The sequence below is a fragment of the Nyctibius grandis genome, chromosome 9, assembly GCF_013368605.1.
Source record: "Nyctibius grandis isolate bNycGra1 chromosome 9, bNycGra1.pri, whole genome shotgun sequence".
NCBI classification, from domain to species: Eukaryota; Metazoa; Chordata; class Aves; order Nyctibiiformes; family Nyctibiidae; genus Nyctibius; species Nyctibius grandis.
In genome coordinates, this window is record NC_090666.1 from 3,864,806 (window position 1) to 3,878,701 (window position 13,896).

At 41.4% G+C, this 13,896-nt stretch overlaps 1 protein-coding gene across 2 annotated transcripts in view; it reads left to right on the forward strand.

The window, feature by feature from the left end:
- PMS1 (PMS1 homolog 1, mismatch repair system component) overlaps positions 1–13,896 on the forward strand; it is a 50,468-nt gene that overhangs the window by 298 nt on the left and 36,274 nt on the right. For both annotated transcript variants that reach the window (XM_068408293.1, XM_068408294.1), the window contains exons 2-5: positions 2,683–2,836; positions 7,728–7,910; positions 10,964–11,066; positions 13,175–13,338. In XM_068408293.1, coding sequence (XP_068264394.1) covers positions 2,705–2,836; positions 7,728–7,910; positions 10,964–11,066; positions 13,175–13,338 — 582 coding nt within the window. In that variant the 5' untranslated portion in view covers positions 2,683–2,704. The remainder of the gene's footprint in view (positions 1–2,682; positions 2,837–7,727; positions 7,911–10,963; positions 11,067–13,174; positions 13,339–13,896) is intronic.

A 13,896-nucleotide genomic window follows, 5' to 3' on the forward strand; every position in this document is an offset into this window, starting at 1 on the left:
GCGGCGGCCCCGAAGCGGGCCGCGCCCTGGCGGGGAGTGAGGCCCGCTGGCCGGGGCGGGAGCCGCGCGTCCCTCGCGGCGGTGGCTGCCCTCCCTTCCGTCACCTCACATCGCCGAGAGGTGCCGCGGCGCTCCCCGTGCTTTGCTTAACGAAAAGCCGAACCGGGGCCTGGGGGCCGGTCGTGTGGTTTTGGGTGACCTCAAGGGTGACAGCCCGCAGGGTTGGCCTGCAGCTTCCCTCTGTTTTTTCTCCTCGTGAACTGAAGAGTTCCCTGAGTACGTGTTCTGGTGGGCTCCTAAGAAAAGTGGCTGTTGGAGTGTGGGTGCTGTTCTAGGAGTCTGTGAGGCCGCGGCTGTGAAGTTTTTGTTGGCAGTTTACCTGATGGCGTGCGGTGCTACAATAGCTGTTGAGAGAGCAGCCCTTGCTGCCATGCCTGGCTTCGTTTAGAGGGGTAAAAGGATTGCATCAGTGATGGTGCTCCAACACAGAAAATACTATTCCTTCCCGCTGAGCACAGGTTATAGTATGTCCAGTCAGCAAAGAGCTAACAGTAGTAATGTGGTTTGAGCTGAAATATGTATATTTAGCTAAAAGTAATGGGGGGTTGGATGGGTTTCCAACCATCCTGTGGCTGTGTGACCGCCCTGCGGCCCAGCGGGCAGCTGCAGCCCTGCGCTGAGGGTTTGGGGCCAGGGAAGTGGAGGGCACACCCGGAGGTTGTTCTTATCCCAAACTACATGCATCAGTCACACCTCACAGAAAATTTGCCTTTGGGATGTGCAGCGTTTTTAAGACACTCCCATGGCTCAGTCAGTGTCTTTTGATAAAAGATACCCAGCTCTGATCTGGTGCTTGTCATTAGTTAATCATGAAGCACTTGACACGGGAGTCCTGTGTAACGCGTGAATGCGTGAGGAAACCTGCCTCTCTGAATGCGTGTACATGATTAATACTGGTCTGTCTTCAACATCACCCGTCTTCCTGTGTTCCTTTTCTTTTTCCAGTTTCTTTGATGGAAAACTGATTTGTCAGATCTTTTTACCACATCTGAAAGGCAAAATCCCTTTGGAATGTAAATAACAAGTAGAAAACTTCTCTGTAGCTGTTCTTAGAAAAGTTTTAATTATGTTTCCTCTTCAAAACACTGTACTTTTTTTTCCCCCCTAAGTAACCATGTTTTTGTCTTTTATGTTTAAAGTGTGTCACCCTTTAGAAGGTTATCAAGGCAGAGAAGCGTCCTGTAATTGTTGTATCAGCTGCATATAGCCTGCAGGACAGCGGTGCCCTGGGGTGTTGGCCGCAGTCCCTCACTGTGTCCTGGCTGTCAGGAGGAAATCTGGGTTTGCTCCATTCCTCCACACGTGCTCGTATCCTTGGGATGGGTGCTGAGAGTGCAGTCTGTGTTCTCCAGCAGACAGCTGCGACTGAATCGATGGGGAAGCCAGGACTGCTGGGATTGTTTGCCTTTCAATGTAAATAACATTGTGTAACATAACCCAGTAAAGAGTGCTGCTGTGGAGGGAAGGAACATTCCTTGTAGGACAGAGAGAAACCCAAGTCTGAACCACTCTTGAGGTGCAAAGAGCTCTCTAGCAGTGCTCTTTCTACCCCCTTTCTCACATGCATGAAAAACTGTGGTTGAGTTCTTTGTGTCAGGCTACAACAATCAACAAATATTCTTCCTGGAGCTTGGTTAATTGTGTCTGCTTGGGTACTTAAACAGAAATGCATGCAAATATTTGCAGATCCGCTTACAGTCTCTTCATGTAGAGTGTCTCTGTAATGCTGCAGGAATTTTATAACTGTCTGTGTTTTCTGTGAGTAAAAAAAAAAATCTCCCTTGGCTTATAATATGAGGCATCTCATTTGCAAGTGGAAGATGCAGAGACATAGGCCTAAAGTGACCTGCCTGAGGGAACACAGTAAGTCAGGTCAGAAAGGCAAGGTTATAATTCAGAAGTTGTTTGGTTTGGTTTTTCGTTATTGCCAGTAGATCCCATTGCCATTGAATATGACTTTTGCCTCAGCACCACTGTGCTTCCTCCCCATTTCTTTCCAAACTCCAAAACAGTTACCTGCAAGTCATATTTCTTCCATGAGTTCTGAGATACTGGGAATCATACACACAACACAGCAGTGCAGAGCTCAGAAATTTTAAATGTAGGGGGAAAAAATGATGCAAGGAGCTTGTTAAAAAATTAATAAAAGATTCAAAAATTCTGTTTTTTTTGCATCAGTGCTGGAATTAGACCTGATGCTGGATAAATATCCTATCTGAAGACAATTGTGATTAGCACTTAGCACTCTGGGTTACCATGTGGCCTGTCTACTCTGTTGTAATTGCAAGATCACAGCCATGTGATGCAGTAATTTAGAGGAGATGACTATACACACGTGAGATAATACAATATTTTGCTTAGTATATCTCAGAATTCTTAAAAGTTCTTTGTTAGAAGTTTAATCTACTTAAAATAATGTTTTGGAGTGTGGACCTGTGTTCTGTTTCTTCCACAAGTCAAACTCCCATTGACTGCAGAGGAAGCTGGGTCTTACTGTATCTCGAAAATTTTACTCTGTAGCTGCAATGTTATTTTCCGCCTACATTTAAAAGTCACTGTGAAACAATTACTTAGAAATGTGTATTTGTAATTACATTCTTTTTCTGTTAACTTTCTATGTAGCTTCTCTGAATCTTACTCCACTATGAAGCAGCTGTCGGCAGAAACTGTTCGTCTCCTTTCAAGTTCTCAAGTGATTACATCAGTTGTCAGTGTGGTGAAGGAGCTGATAGAAAATTCCTTGGATGCCAGTGCCACAATTATTGATATTAAACTTGTAAGTCCTCTTTCTTTCCTTTACTCTTACAAAGAATTGGATGTCAAATAAGATGCAAGAAAAGTTGTTTCACTGCAAATGTATTTTTTTAGGCTATCACAGTTTTGGTAATGGAAAGGTATTTATAGTGCTTATACATATATATTTTAACCTAAAAATGGTTAAATCTCAAAAAAAACGCAAAAATGGTCCTTAATGTTTTTGAGGCCCCACTGAAACAGTAAGTCATATTTGTACTCCTGAGTGTATCTTGAGGAAATACTGTCAACTTCTTTAATACTTCTTTTCCTCCTTAAAAGTCTACTTTTTCCGACTAATAGCTTGGTTTAAAAGATGTTGGACTTCTGTTTCACTGCTAGACTGGCATGTTTAATTCTCATTGCAAAATATTGTCAGGAAAGTAAAAATGGAAACAATGGAAGAGGTCGTTGACAGCCATGGTAGATGTTTTGGTAATACAAATTCCACATGGTCCCTAATCATCAGGATGAGCTCTGGCTACTTGTAACATTTTATTTTTATAAGATGTTAAAAAAAGTTGGCATATCACTCAAGGATAGTTTCTGAAAGAAAAAAATATTGTTTATAATAAGAAACTTAGGCTTTTTTCCCCCTACTTGGGTGAAATGGCTAATTGATCAGCTTCTCTTGCTTCCATGAGTATTTCTAGTTTTGCAGTATTTTGTCAACAGCTCCATAGTAGCAGTATCTCCTGCTTAGTAAGAAAGTGTGTTGTTACAGTCCAGAATTGCGTCCATTTTCCTTTCCTGCAAATAACAGTGAATGTATAAGCTATTCTCAAATTAAGTGTTAGACAAATGCTATTAATTAGGAGGGCAGTTTGATTTCTGCTTGTTTCTTTGTCTGTGTCACTGCTTTCTTTTCTAAATGAGTCTCAAGTGTTTTCCGTCCGAGTATGGTTTCCTGCAGATGCCAAGGAACATGCTTATTTGTTATTTGCCTTAAGTGAGCTGAAGATACTCTGTCTTCACTATGGTCTGTGATGACTTCTATCTTCTCAATATTTAGATTGTATAGTATCTTGCTTCATGAGTCACTCTGAAGTGAGTAGTGTGTGCACAGTTCTGGGGGTAAGGGCATCAGAATCCAATCCTGTGAGCCAATCCATAACTGCAAGAAGCCAACAGAAGGTTTTGGAGCCTTCAAAAATTGTTAGAACAAACCTTGCCTCTTTTACTGGAGTGCCAATACGGAGCCATGCAGATAGCCAGAGGAGAAAGCCCTATAATCAGCGTGGGTTTCACAGTGCAATAACCAGCTGTTTCCATAGTGAGAGGTCCCAAATCAATTAAAAAGAGCATTTTCAACCATTTCCAGTGCATGAGTCATCTGCACCACTGTTACATTCTTTGTCAGTTCAGCTCAATCCAAATCGCTGCATTTCTAAAACCAACCAACCAACCAACCTGGCTTTACACAGGTTGTCAGTGAGTAAACAAGATTTGCTGCTTGTTATTTTGTGGGTACTGGGGGAGAAGAGAAAACTTGCGCTTTGCACAGCTGTACGTAATAATACTGCAAAACAGTGGATTCTTTTTCAGGATTTTTTTGTGATAAGAGTATTTTTATATCAGAACACTTTTTATTGCATGACATTTAAATAAGGTCAACCACATAATAGAGCTCAATGACCACGTTAACTCTGGATTGGTTCAAAAGCATGATAGAGAACAGAAACTTGGAAATTTAATTTTACAGCTTGATGCTTTTTGCCTGAAACTTGCAGCATTTTCATTGTTTTAACCTTTTCCAGATGGATTAGGAAGGCCAGTTGATTCATTCAGACTTGTTACCCAATTTGCCTGAACAAAGGCAGGAATAGCTTTTTTGGAGACAGAAGGGAGTTAACTTGCAGGTGGAATGGTTCTCAGGTAGAAACTGTGGCAGCAGTCAGTTGTAGCGGGAAGCTTTGGCTAGTGTTTGATTCTTGTTAACTTCTTGGTTGACCAGACTCCAAGGGGTGATGTTATTGAGCGTTTTTGCACTGTGTATCAACTAGCTTTTACACCACGCTGCGAAAAACATCAGCTTATATTGTAGTTTTAGATAATGTGATATTACTTCAATTACAATTAAAAGCTAGTCATTTGATTAGAAACTCAACTGTGGCCTTTCTATGAGGTGTTGAGTGTTATCTATTTATTAATTTGAACCTCAGCTGTGTTCCTTTTAGAAATATGAACGTGACGGAGCTTGCCTTGTTAGCAGGGAGGTCTGCTGCCTCTGTAGCATGACTGTGCATTAACCATATGTAGAATGACGGTTTTATTCTTGACATGGTGTCCTGGCTTCAGGTCAAGCTATGCTGAAAACCATTGATGCAGCAATATAATTCCTTGTGTATGGATAAAGAGACTCCACGGGCATCAGGCTGTCAGTTTCCCTACTGACCTCTAACAACAGGAATTTATGAGAATAATCTTCACAGCGTGACTGAGACCTGCATATTTTAATTAATAGAGAAGAGGAGCAACAGCCTGTGTTAGTAGTTGGAGCAGAGTTGGGATTTGAGAAGGACACATCTTAGCTACAGGTTTGCTACTATTATACAGAATGGCTGTTGTAAAAGGCAACCACTCGTTTCTGCACCTTTTTTCCAGTGCATGAAGTGGGAGCTTTAATCCTTAGAACGTTCTCAGAGGAAGTTTAGCTCGGGATGATGTTCCACTGTACACCTGATCCATCTCATCACCTGAAAAGCAGAGTTCTACATCCGTCTGCATGGCATTGCTAGACATTTCTGCCTCTCATGATCCATTCATCTTGCTAATGCAAAAGAAAAGTAACCCAGCAAGAAAAGTGGGTTATTTGTGCCAGTTTAATAAGCTGAATTGACCTCAAGAGTTCTCATGAGTAACAGAGCTGTAGCTGAAACAAAGATGGGGCCATGCAGTCATGAGTAAAAGAGAAGGGAGTTGAACTATATGGTTTGACATCAGTGATCTGGTCGAGCAACTTAAACATCTCATGGGATCATATAGTATTTAGTATTTATATACTAAATTAAATACCTCAATAGTATTTAGGTCATGTGGCATGGTGGAAGGTGTTACAGAATACAAAGTTTAAGCACTGTAATATTTTAGTAAAGTAAAATGTGTGCAAGTGAAAATGAATAATATTAGAAAAGAAATAGAGAATCATTCGTGTAACATTTTGATTCAAGTTGAAGAAGATAAATCTCACTTTTCCTAAGCAGTTAAGTGGTCTGGAAGTAAAAATTAGAATGGAATGTAGGGGTTCATTGGAAAACGCTCAAACCCTTCATTAGTGCATACAGCGGCGGGGTAGAAGGTTTCTCTTTTATATCTCCTTATGTGTTTTTATGTTCAGTTGAGGTGTATTGCTTAGGTTCTGTTTTGCTTCCCAGTAGAAGGTTGACTCAAATATTAGCAAAAGCATTGTTTTTCACCTGAAGATAGCTTTAGCACCATTCGTTAACACGGAAGGTGAAATGTACCCACATTTCTACTGTGTATCAGTTAATTAAATATATATATAGTTCTACCTCAGAGGTTCCTACCTCAGAGGTTTTTGAGTTTTCCTAATGCAGATTATGTGTGAAAACAGATAATATCTTTAGGAACCTTCCTTTTGTTTTTAATTGCATTATTTTTTTACTTTGAGAAATAACCCTGGGAGTACACTGGATTTTTTTATAACTGTCTTCAGTATATGCCCAGAGGGGACAACAAAGTTAGTCCTGTTTAATCAATCAGCTTTCTGTGACCAACCATCACGTGCTCTGTACTGCATCAGTGGTGGTAGCCACTCATTCAAGATATTCTTTCTAAGCAAAACCACTTTTAAGGTCTCCTAGATGTATTACACACTACAGCACATTTTTCTGTATGTTGCATCATAATCTCTTCGAAAAGCCAGGCGTGCTTCTGTAAAAGAAGTTTAATTAGTGATCCTGCAGCTCTAATTACTTTCTTCTGGCTTGTGATTCTTTTTGGGTGCGATTTACATGTGCAGAGTGTAATGTGGCTGGAAGGAAGCATTTGTTTGCTGCATCTGTTTGCGATGTTATAGAACCTGAATTCCATGTTTCATTTAGCTGACCTAATTATCTGGGTTTTCAGAGTTTTACCCTATTTATGCTGGTGTTTATTGAAATGATGTATTTAAATCAGAATTCAGTAGAATATGTATTGCATATTTGTAAAGGTAAATCACAAAGATTGAACTTTGCTTCCTTGAAAGCTATTTTTAAAAGAGCCTGTAAGAACCTTTACTTCTTTTTGTAAAGTATTGTACCTCTTTACAAGCTTTCTTATTTCTGACTTCTCCCCATTCATGCCCTGCTCCTATTAGAATTGCAGCTTCTGTGTATTGAGAGACAATATAGAGACTGGAAAACCTCTGCAGTAGTGAAATCACATAAATAAAGAGTGAAATTCAAAACAATTCTCAGGGAGAGCCCACCGACTTTAATAGGTGCAGGGCTGCATTTGTGGTGATTTGAAAAAATTGATACCAAAAAGATGAGAGGTGAAAACAGGTGAAAAATCTTTAGCTTTCCAGCTATAGATCTTTTTCTGAGCTTAGGTTTTTCAAATTTCATCATAGTTTAAAAAAAATTGCTTAATTCCTGTTTCGATTTACTGTATTTATATTTATGTACTATTTCCAAACCACAGGGTATTAATTACATTATTTAATTAGAGAAACCATCACTACTGTCCTAACATGTTGTGTTTTTCTTCTTTTTTTTTAAACAGACATTTAATGGTTGCTCAGTTTCTCCAAATAAGCAAAACTCCCACTTCTATCTGGATGGCTAGAAGCTGTAATCTTAGCTGCTTCAAACTTGTGTCTTGATTAATTCAACTGTTTTAGTGCTCCTTTATGTTTTGTTCTTTTTTAGGAGGATTATGGGTTTAACAAAATAGAAGTAAGAGACAATGGCAATGGAATCAAGGTTGATGATGTTCCAGTTATGGCAATTAAACACTACACCTCAAAAATAAGCTCTTCTGAGGACCTTGAAAGGTTGACAACATACGGTTTCCGTGGGGAGGCTTTGGGATCAATTTGCTGTATATCAGAGGTGAGGAGCTGCCATAATTGTGTCTTTTGTGTTGTGATTTTTGTGTGTGTGTGTGTGTTTGTGAAAGTTTTAATAGAATACCAGTGCAAAGGCTTTAAATTGTTCCAGCAGCCTGCCACGGTTATGTTTTCCAGACAGTTTGGCTTGTGTGTGCTGCCTTCCCCTGCTGCCCAGAAGTCATGTCTTATGGTTAGGAAGCAGTATGGATTTCTGGTTAGTGTCAGTCCTGCCTTTCTGTCATACTGGTCATAGCAGTGCTCTATTTCTTTTCCTCAGTGAGAATAGGTCAGAGACAGGTTGCTTAGTGTTTCCTTTTCTTTTGTATTGGGGTATAGATACATGGTTTCTTATACGTACATGTAGATACATGGTTCCTTAGAATACTGGCTTATCCTCCTTAGTGTTACCAGCAAATATAATGTCAAAAAGTATGGCTGAGTTTGCGACTTGAATTACAGAATCACAGAATCACAGAATGTTAGGGATTGGAAGGGACCTCGAAAGATCATCTAGTCCAATCCCCCTGCCGGGGCAGGATTGCCTAGACCATATCACACAGGAATGCGTCCAGGCAGGTTTTGAATGTCTCCAGAGAAGGAGACTCCACAACCTCTCTGGGCAGCCTGTTCCAGTGTTCGGTCACCCTCACCGTAAAGAAGTTTTTCCTCAAATTTAAGTGGAACCTCCTGTGCTCCAGCTTGCGCCCATTGCCCCTTGTCCTGTCAAGGGATGTCACTGAGAAGAGCCTGGCTCCATCCTCTTGACACTTGCCCTTTACATATTTATAAACATTAATGAGGTCACCCCTCAGTCTCCTCTTCTCTAAGCTAAAGAGACCCAGCTCCCTCAGCCTCTCCTCATAAGGGAGATGTTCCACTCCCTTAATCATCTTCGTGGCTCTGCGCTGGACTCTCTCTAGCAGTTCCCTGTCCTTCTTGAACTGAGGGGCCCAGAACTGGACACAATACTCCAGATGCGGCCTCACCAGGGCAGAGTAGAGGGGGAGGAGAACCTCTCTCGACCTGCTGACCACACCCCTTCTAATACACCCCAGGATGCCATTGGCCTTCTTGGCCTCAAAGGCACACTGCTGGCTCATGGTCATCCTGTTGTCCACTAGGACCCCCAGGTCCCTTTCCCCTACGCTGGTCTCCAACAGCTCTGTCCCCAACTTGTACTGGTACATGGGGTTGTTCTTGCCCAGATGCAGGACTCTACACTTGCCCTTGTTATATTTCATTAAATTTCTCCCCGCCCAACTCTCCAGCCTGTCCAGGTCTCTCTGAATGGCTGCGCAGCCTTCCGGCATCTCAGCCACTCCTCCCAGTTTTGTGTCATCAGCGAACTTGCTGACAGCGCACTCTAATCCCTCATCCAAGTCATTAATGAATATATTGAATAGAACTGGTCCCAGTACCGACCCTTGAGGGACTCCGCTAGACACAGACCTCCAACATGAGGAACAGCAGATGGTGGCCAGGAGAGATAATTTCAGGGAACGGATGGCCCACATAGCTACCATTCCAGTAACAATTTCTGCCTTGATGTTATCTAGGTGATCAGCAGTCATGGGCTCCATACTGCTCCTTGACATGTGTATGACTGCAATTGCTCAAACTTTGTTGTCTCTAGGAGTAAACAGGAACCTGCTCCCTGACCTGAGTCTGGTCCATATGTTTGTGTTAAGAGGACTGACAGTGTCCTGAACTTAGAATTTAACTTGTTGACTGAAAGTAAGTTGGTTCAAAACCATCTGAAAAGTGTTCAGCCTGTTAAGGGCACAGCATCTACCTGTTCCATGGTGCTCTGCCTTTCTGTGTTCATGCTGCACCAAGGTCAAGTTTTGGATGCTTCTTTCTAAGTCTGCCAAGGATTAGATCCTGCAAGATGATGCTGATATCTGTGTTTGATTGGAACTGTCAGCTGTCGAGGTCAGGAGAGATGTTAGAGCTTGACTCCTTGGGTTACATTCACATTGCACTAAGCAGGAGTGGGTTGTGTGTTTGGATGGAGATTTCCAAAGATGCTTTCAAAAGTGTTGGTGTTTTGACGGATGATGACAGACCTCAATCACTGGTTCCTTCTAATGAGTTGTCAGGCAGGATGCCATCTGTTCTGAGCTCTTTATCAGCTCTATGGTAGGTTTCATAAGAGATGGGAGGTGGCCTGAGTGTATTAGTACTTTAATAGGTATTACTTAAATCCTTGGATCAGTAATTATGTTAATTAAACACTCCTGGCATTAATTGCATCCTGCCTACCCAAACTGCCCCCTGAAGTTTCAGTTAAGAGGTGGTTTACTACTGGCCCTTAAGTAGGTCTGTAATATTGTCATTTCCAATTAATCAATTACTGTTTTTTTCCTTCCTAGAGGCATGGCTAAACTCTGAATGATTCATATGAGACTAAAATAACCTAAAATGTCCTGAAGCTCTGTATATGTGCTAACCTTTGCCTTTCAGGTGGTTACAGTGCAGGGTTCTGTTGTTCGAAACCTTGATACCTGAACTCAGGGAACTGTAGTTTTATTGAACTTCTGGTGTATGACTGGTCTTGCTAAAGCCGATCTCTGTATTACCTTAATAGCTTACAAACACGCTACTACTGATTGCTAGGTATGTTTGGGTGCGGAAAGAGAATGTAAGTTATGTTTGTGGAATCTCATATGAATTTAAGAAGTTGTCATAGTATGGCTGCTCTCACGAAGGACGAAAATGCAAAATTATCAGTTGATTTAGTTGTTTATTTAACCTGTGTTAGAACAGAAGATACAGGAGTGTCTTGTAGGTAGTAGGGATTGCTATGCTTTGTGTTTTAGTGTGATAGAAGTGCGTGGCTTTTAAATAAATGGATGGGAAAATGAGTAATAATGCAGAATGTTTCTGTGACTGTAAGAAACACCTGTAGAAGAAAAATTTTATAAACTAATTAAATGTAAATGTGGTGGTTAAAATAACACGATGGTAGGAGTGGTAGCAAAGCTTGTCTAAGCTCATTCTGATTCATTTGTGAATCCTCGATTAACATAATTTTTTTAAAATCACTGTTTTCAGGTTTTGATCACAACGAAGACAGCTGCTGATGATTTCAGCACTCAGTATGCTTTGGATAGCAATGGGCATATAACTTCTAAAAAGCCTTCCCATCTTGGGCAAGGTAGGATATCATTGTTCTGGTGTTGCGCTGTGACAGAAGTATTTTATGTTTCTCTGAGGCTGTGTTTGATGTTGAAATACCTGTTCTGTACTGGGAGGCTGAGTATGAAATCTTTGCAGCTGTAAACGTTTCTTCCCTTATGTCTGTCAACTGAGAATGTGTTGTTATCATAAGAAATAATAAGTCTTGGAAGTTGCTTTAGGTAGTAATAATAAACTAGTTTCTCCTTCTCTGACTCACTTTTTTCGAGCTGGCAGTGGAAATAAAAGCTGTAAAAATTCAATGCCTCAGGTCCAGGCAGACTTACTATATAAGTTATGAATGATTTGTTCAGGACCAAAATAATGTTTCTGTATGTAAATCCTTGCTCAAAGGAGGAAGAGTTCAGAGGAGGGCGACCAAGCTGGTGAAGGGTCTGGAGGGTCTGACCTATGAGGAACGGCTGAGGGAGCTGGGGGTGTTTAGCCTGGAGAAGAGGAGGCTCAGAGGTGACCTTATTGCCGTCTACAACTACCTGAAGGGAGGTTGTAGTGAAGTGGGAGTCGGCCTCTTCTCCCGGGCAACTAGCGATAGGACAAGAGGACACAGCCTCAAGCTTCGCCAGGGAAGGTTCAGGTTGGACATTAGGAAGAATTTCTTCTCAGAAAGGGTTATTAGACATTGGAAGGGGCTGCCCAGGGAGGTGGTGGAGTCACCATCTCTGGAGGAGTTTAAGAAAAGACTGGACATGGCACTTAGTGCCGTGGTCTAGTTGACAGGGTGGTGTCAGGGCAATGGTTGGACTCGATGATCCCTGAGGTCTCTTCCAACCTGGTTGATTCTGTGATTCTGTGAGTTGCCTTGCTGCTATATGAAGGAGTTGCTGGAAGCAGCATGGCTATAGGACCAGACTAAGCCACAATTCTTTCTAACCTGCAGGAAGAGTGTCTCACTAGAAATTCTTCTGCATGGTTGTGTGAGAGATTAAAGGTTGTCCCCACTTCAGAGATGGGCCTTGGTGGTTCAGACGTGGTGTAGTTTTGGGGTAGCATCTGCTCTACTTCGTGCTCTGCTCAGCAAGTTGTTGCTCAGCAAGGACCATTAAGACCACGCTGTGTGCTCACATTCACGCTCCAGCTGGTGTCTATTCTCAGAAGTGGTGTGCTCCTTTCTTGTGACGAGGCTGTGCTCCTGAGGAAGCAGTTGCAGCTTTTCTGTAAAGTTCAGCTTTCCCAGCTGAGCCACAGTGGCTGCATGTCAATATTGTGCCCACAAGCTGCCCCCGAGCTGGCTCTCGTACACCGAGGAGGAGCTGACTGCTGACCCGGCTCCCTTCCTCCTCAGCACTAACAGGCCACAGGGAGCCATTAAGGGCAGAAGCTGCTGAGGGCTGGTCAATGGGCAAATACTGAAGAAAGAGCTGAAGCTGAGAACTCTAATTTTGCCTAAATTTAACGAGGGACTGTTTTTAGAATTAGACTGTAGTATTATACATAGCCGGAAAACCTGTGGGTTGTGTTGCCTTGTGTCAAAATTGTTGAATGATTGACTGAATTCTCTGACACATATTTAATACTTTGTAATATCCTTACAGGCTAGGAATTTATGTGATTGTGTTGGTAAATGAATATTCTTCCTCTTACTATGTGCTGTGCCTTGAACAGAGGTATCTGGCTCTTCAGGTACTACCCTAAAGCAAATGCTTGTGAAGGACCTTAAGGGAGCTCAGTGTTCCTTTGCCTCTAGATATGTCTGATTAGATTCTAGTCTGTTAACCATAATGAAAGTTAACTTAATATGGACTGAAAGAGTCTTCAGCTTTATTTAGTGCTGATTCTCACTATTGTCAGTGTGTATGAAAGAAAGCTTAATGCTATAATCATAACTCTAAATAAAGGAGGGGAATCACAGCTCTTGAGGTCTGTAGGTACTTTTGGGGGGAGGATGACTGCTTATTTGGTATATTTCTTCTCATGCTAATATAATCTAATTTAGTGTTACTAGGGTTTATTTTGTGTGCAGCAGCATACAGACATGTCTCTTCAAGTAAAAATGAAGTTTCCTCAATATCCACTCAGTGGTATGCTTTTAGTGTAATTTCTACTTGTTTTTTTGTCGCTTGCTTGCAGGTACTACAGTAACAGTCCTAAAGCTGTTTAAGAATCTTCCTGTAAGAAAGCAGTTTTACTCAACAAATAAAAAATGTAAGGAAGAACTGAAAAAAGTCCAAGATCTACTGATAGCGTATGGTATCATAAAACCAGACCTGAGGATAACATTAACACACAATAAGGTAATCATGCGTGTTTTCCCCTATCAGCTGTCTTAAAGATCAGTTTCTGATTAATTCATGCAGTTTGTCTAATACTTACGTAAAATCTTTCATTCCTAGGAATTTTCTTTCATCGTAGATTTGTTTTGGACTACTTTATTCCATTCATAGATGTGTATTTACAATGGTTACAGATTTTGATCCTAAACTTCTAAAACTCAAGCTCAGATCTGCCTTTTGGTCTGCTCCGAGAGATGCCTGGTTAGATATACGATGTATAAAAATTATTTTACAGGCTAGTGGTATAAGAATGATTTTACATGCTAGGGGTTAGTAAAGGTGGTGTTGGTGTTCTGCAGAACAAAGCAGTGAGACCTTACTAGGCCATGGAGCGTGATCTAGTGTTATCCTAAGCCAGCTAAAAAAACTCTCAAAACTTATTTGGTTAGGCTGTCTATCTGGATAGACACTATAGCACATACAGGTAGCTTGCTGTATGCTGAGTCTTAAGAGCTCAATACATAATGATGGTTTTATTTAAAAAGGCTAAAAAATTCAGAACAATTTGCTACGTTGGTG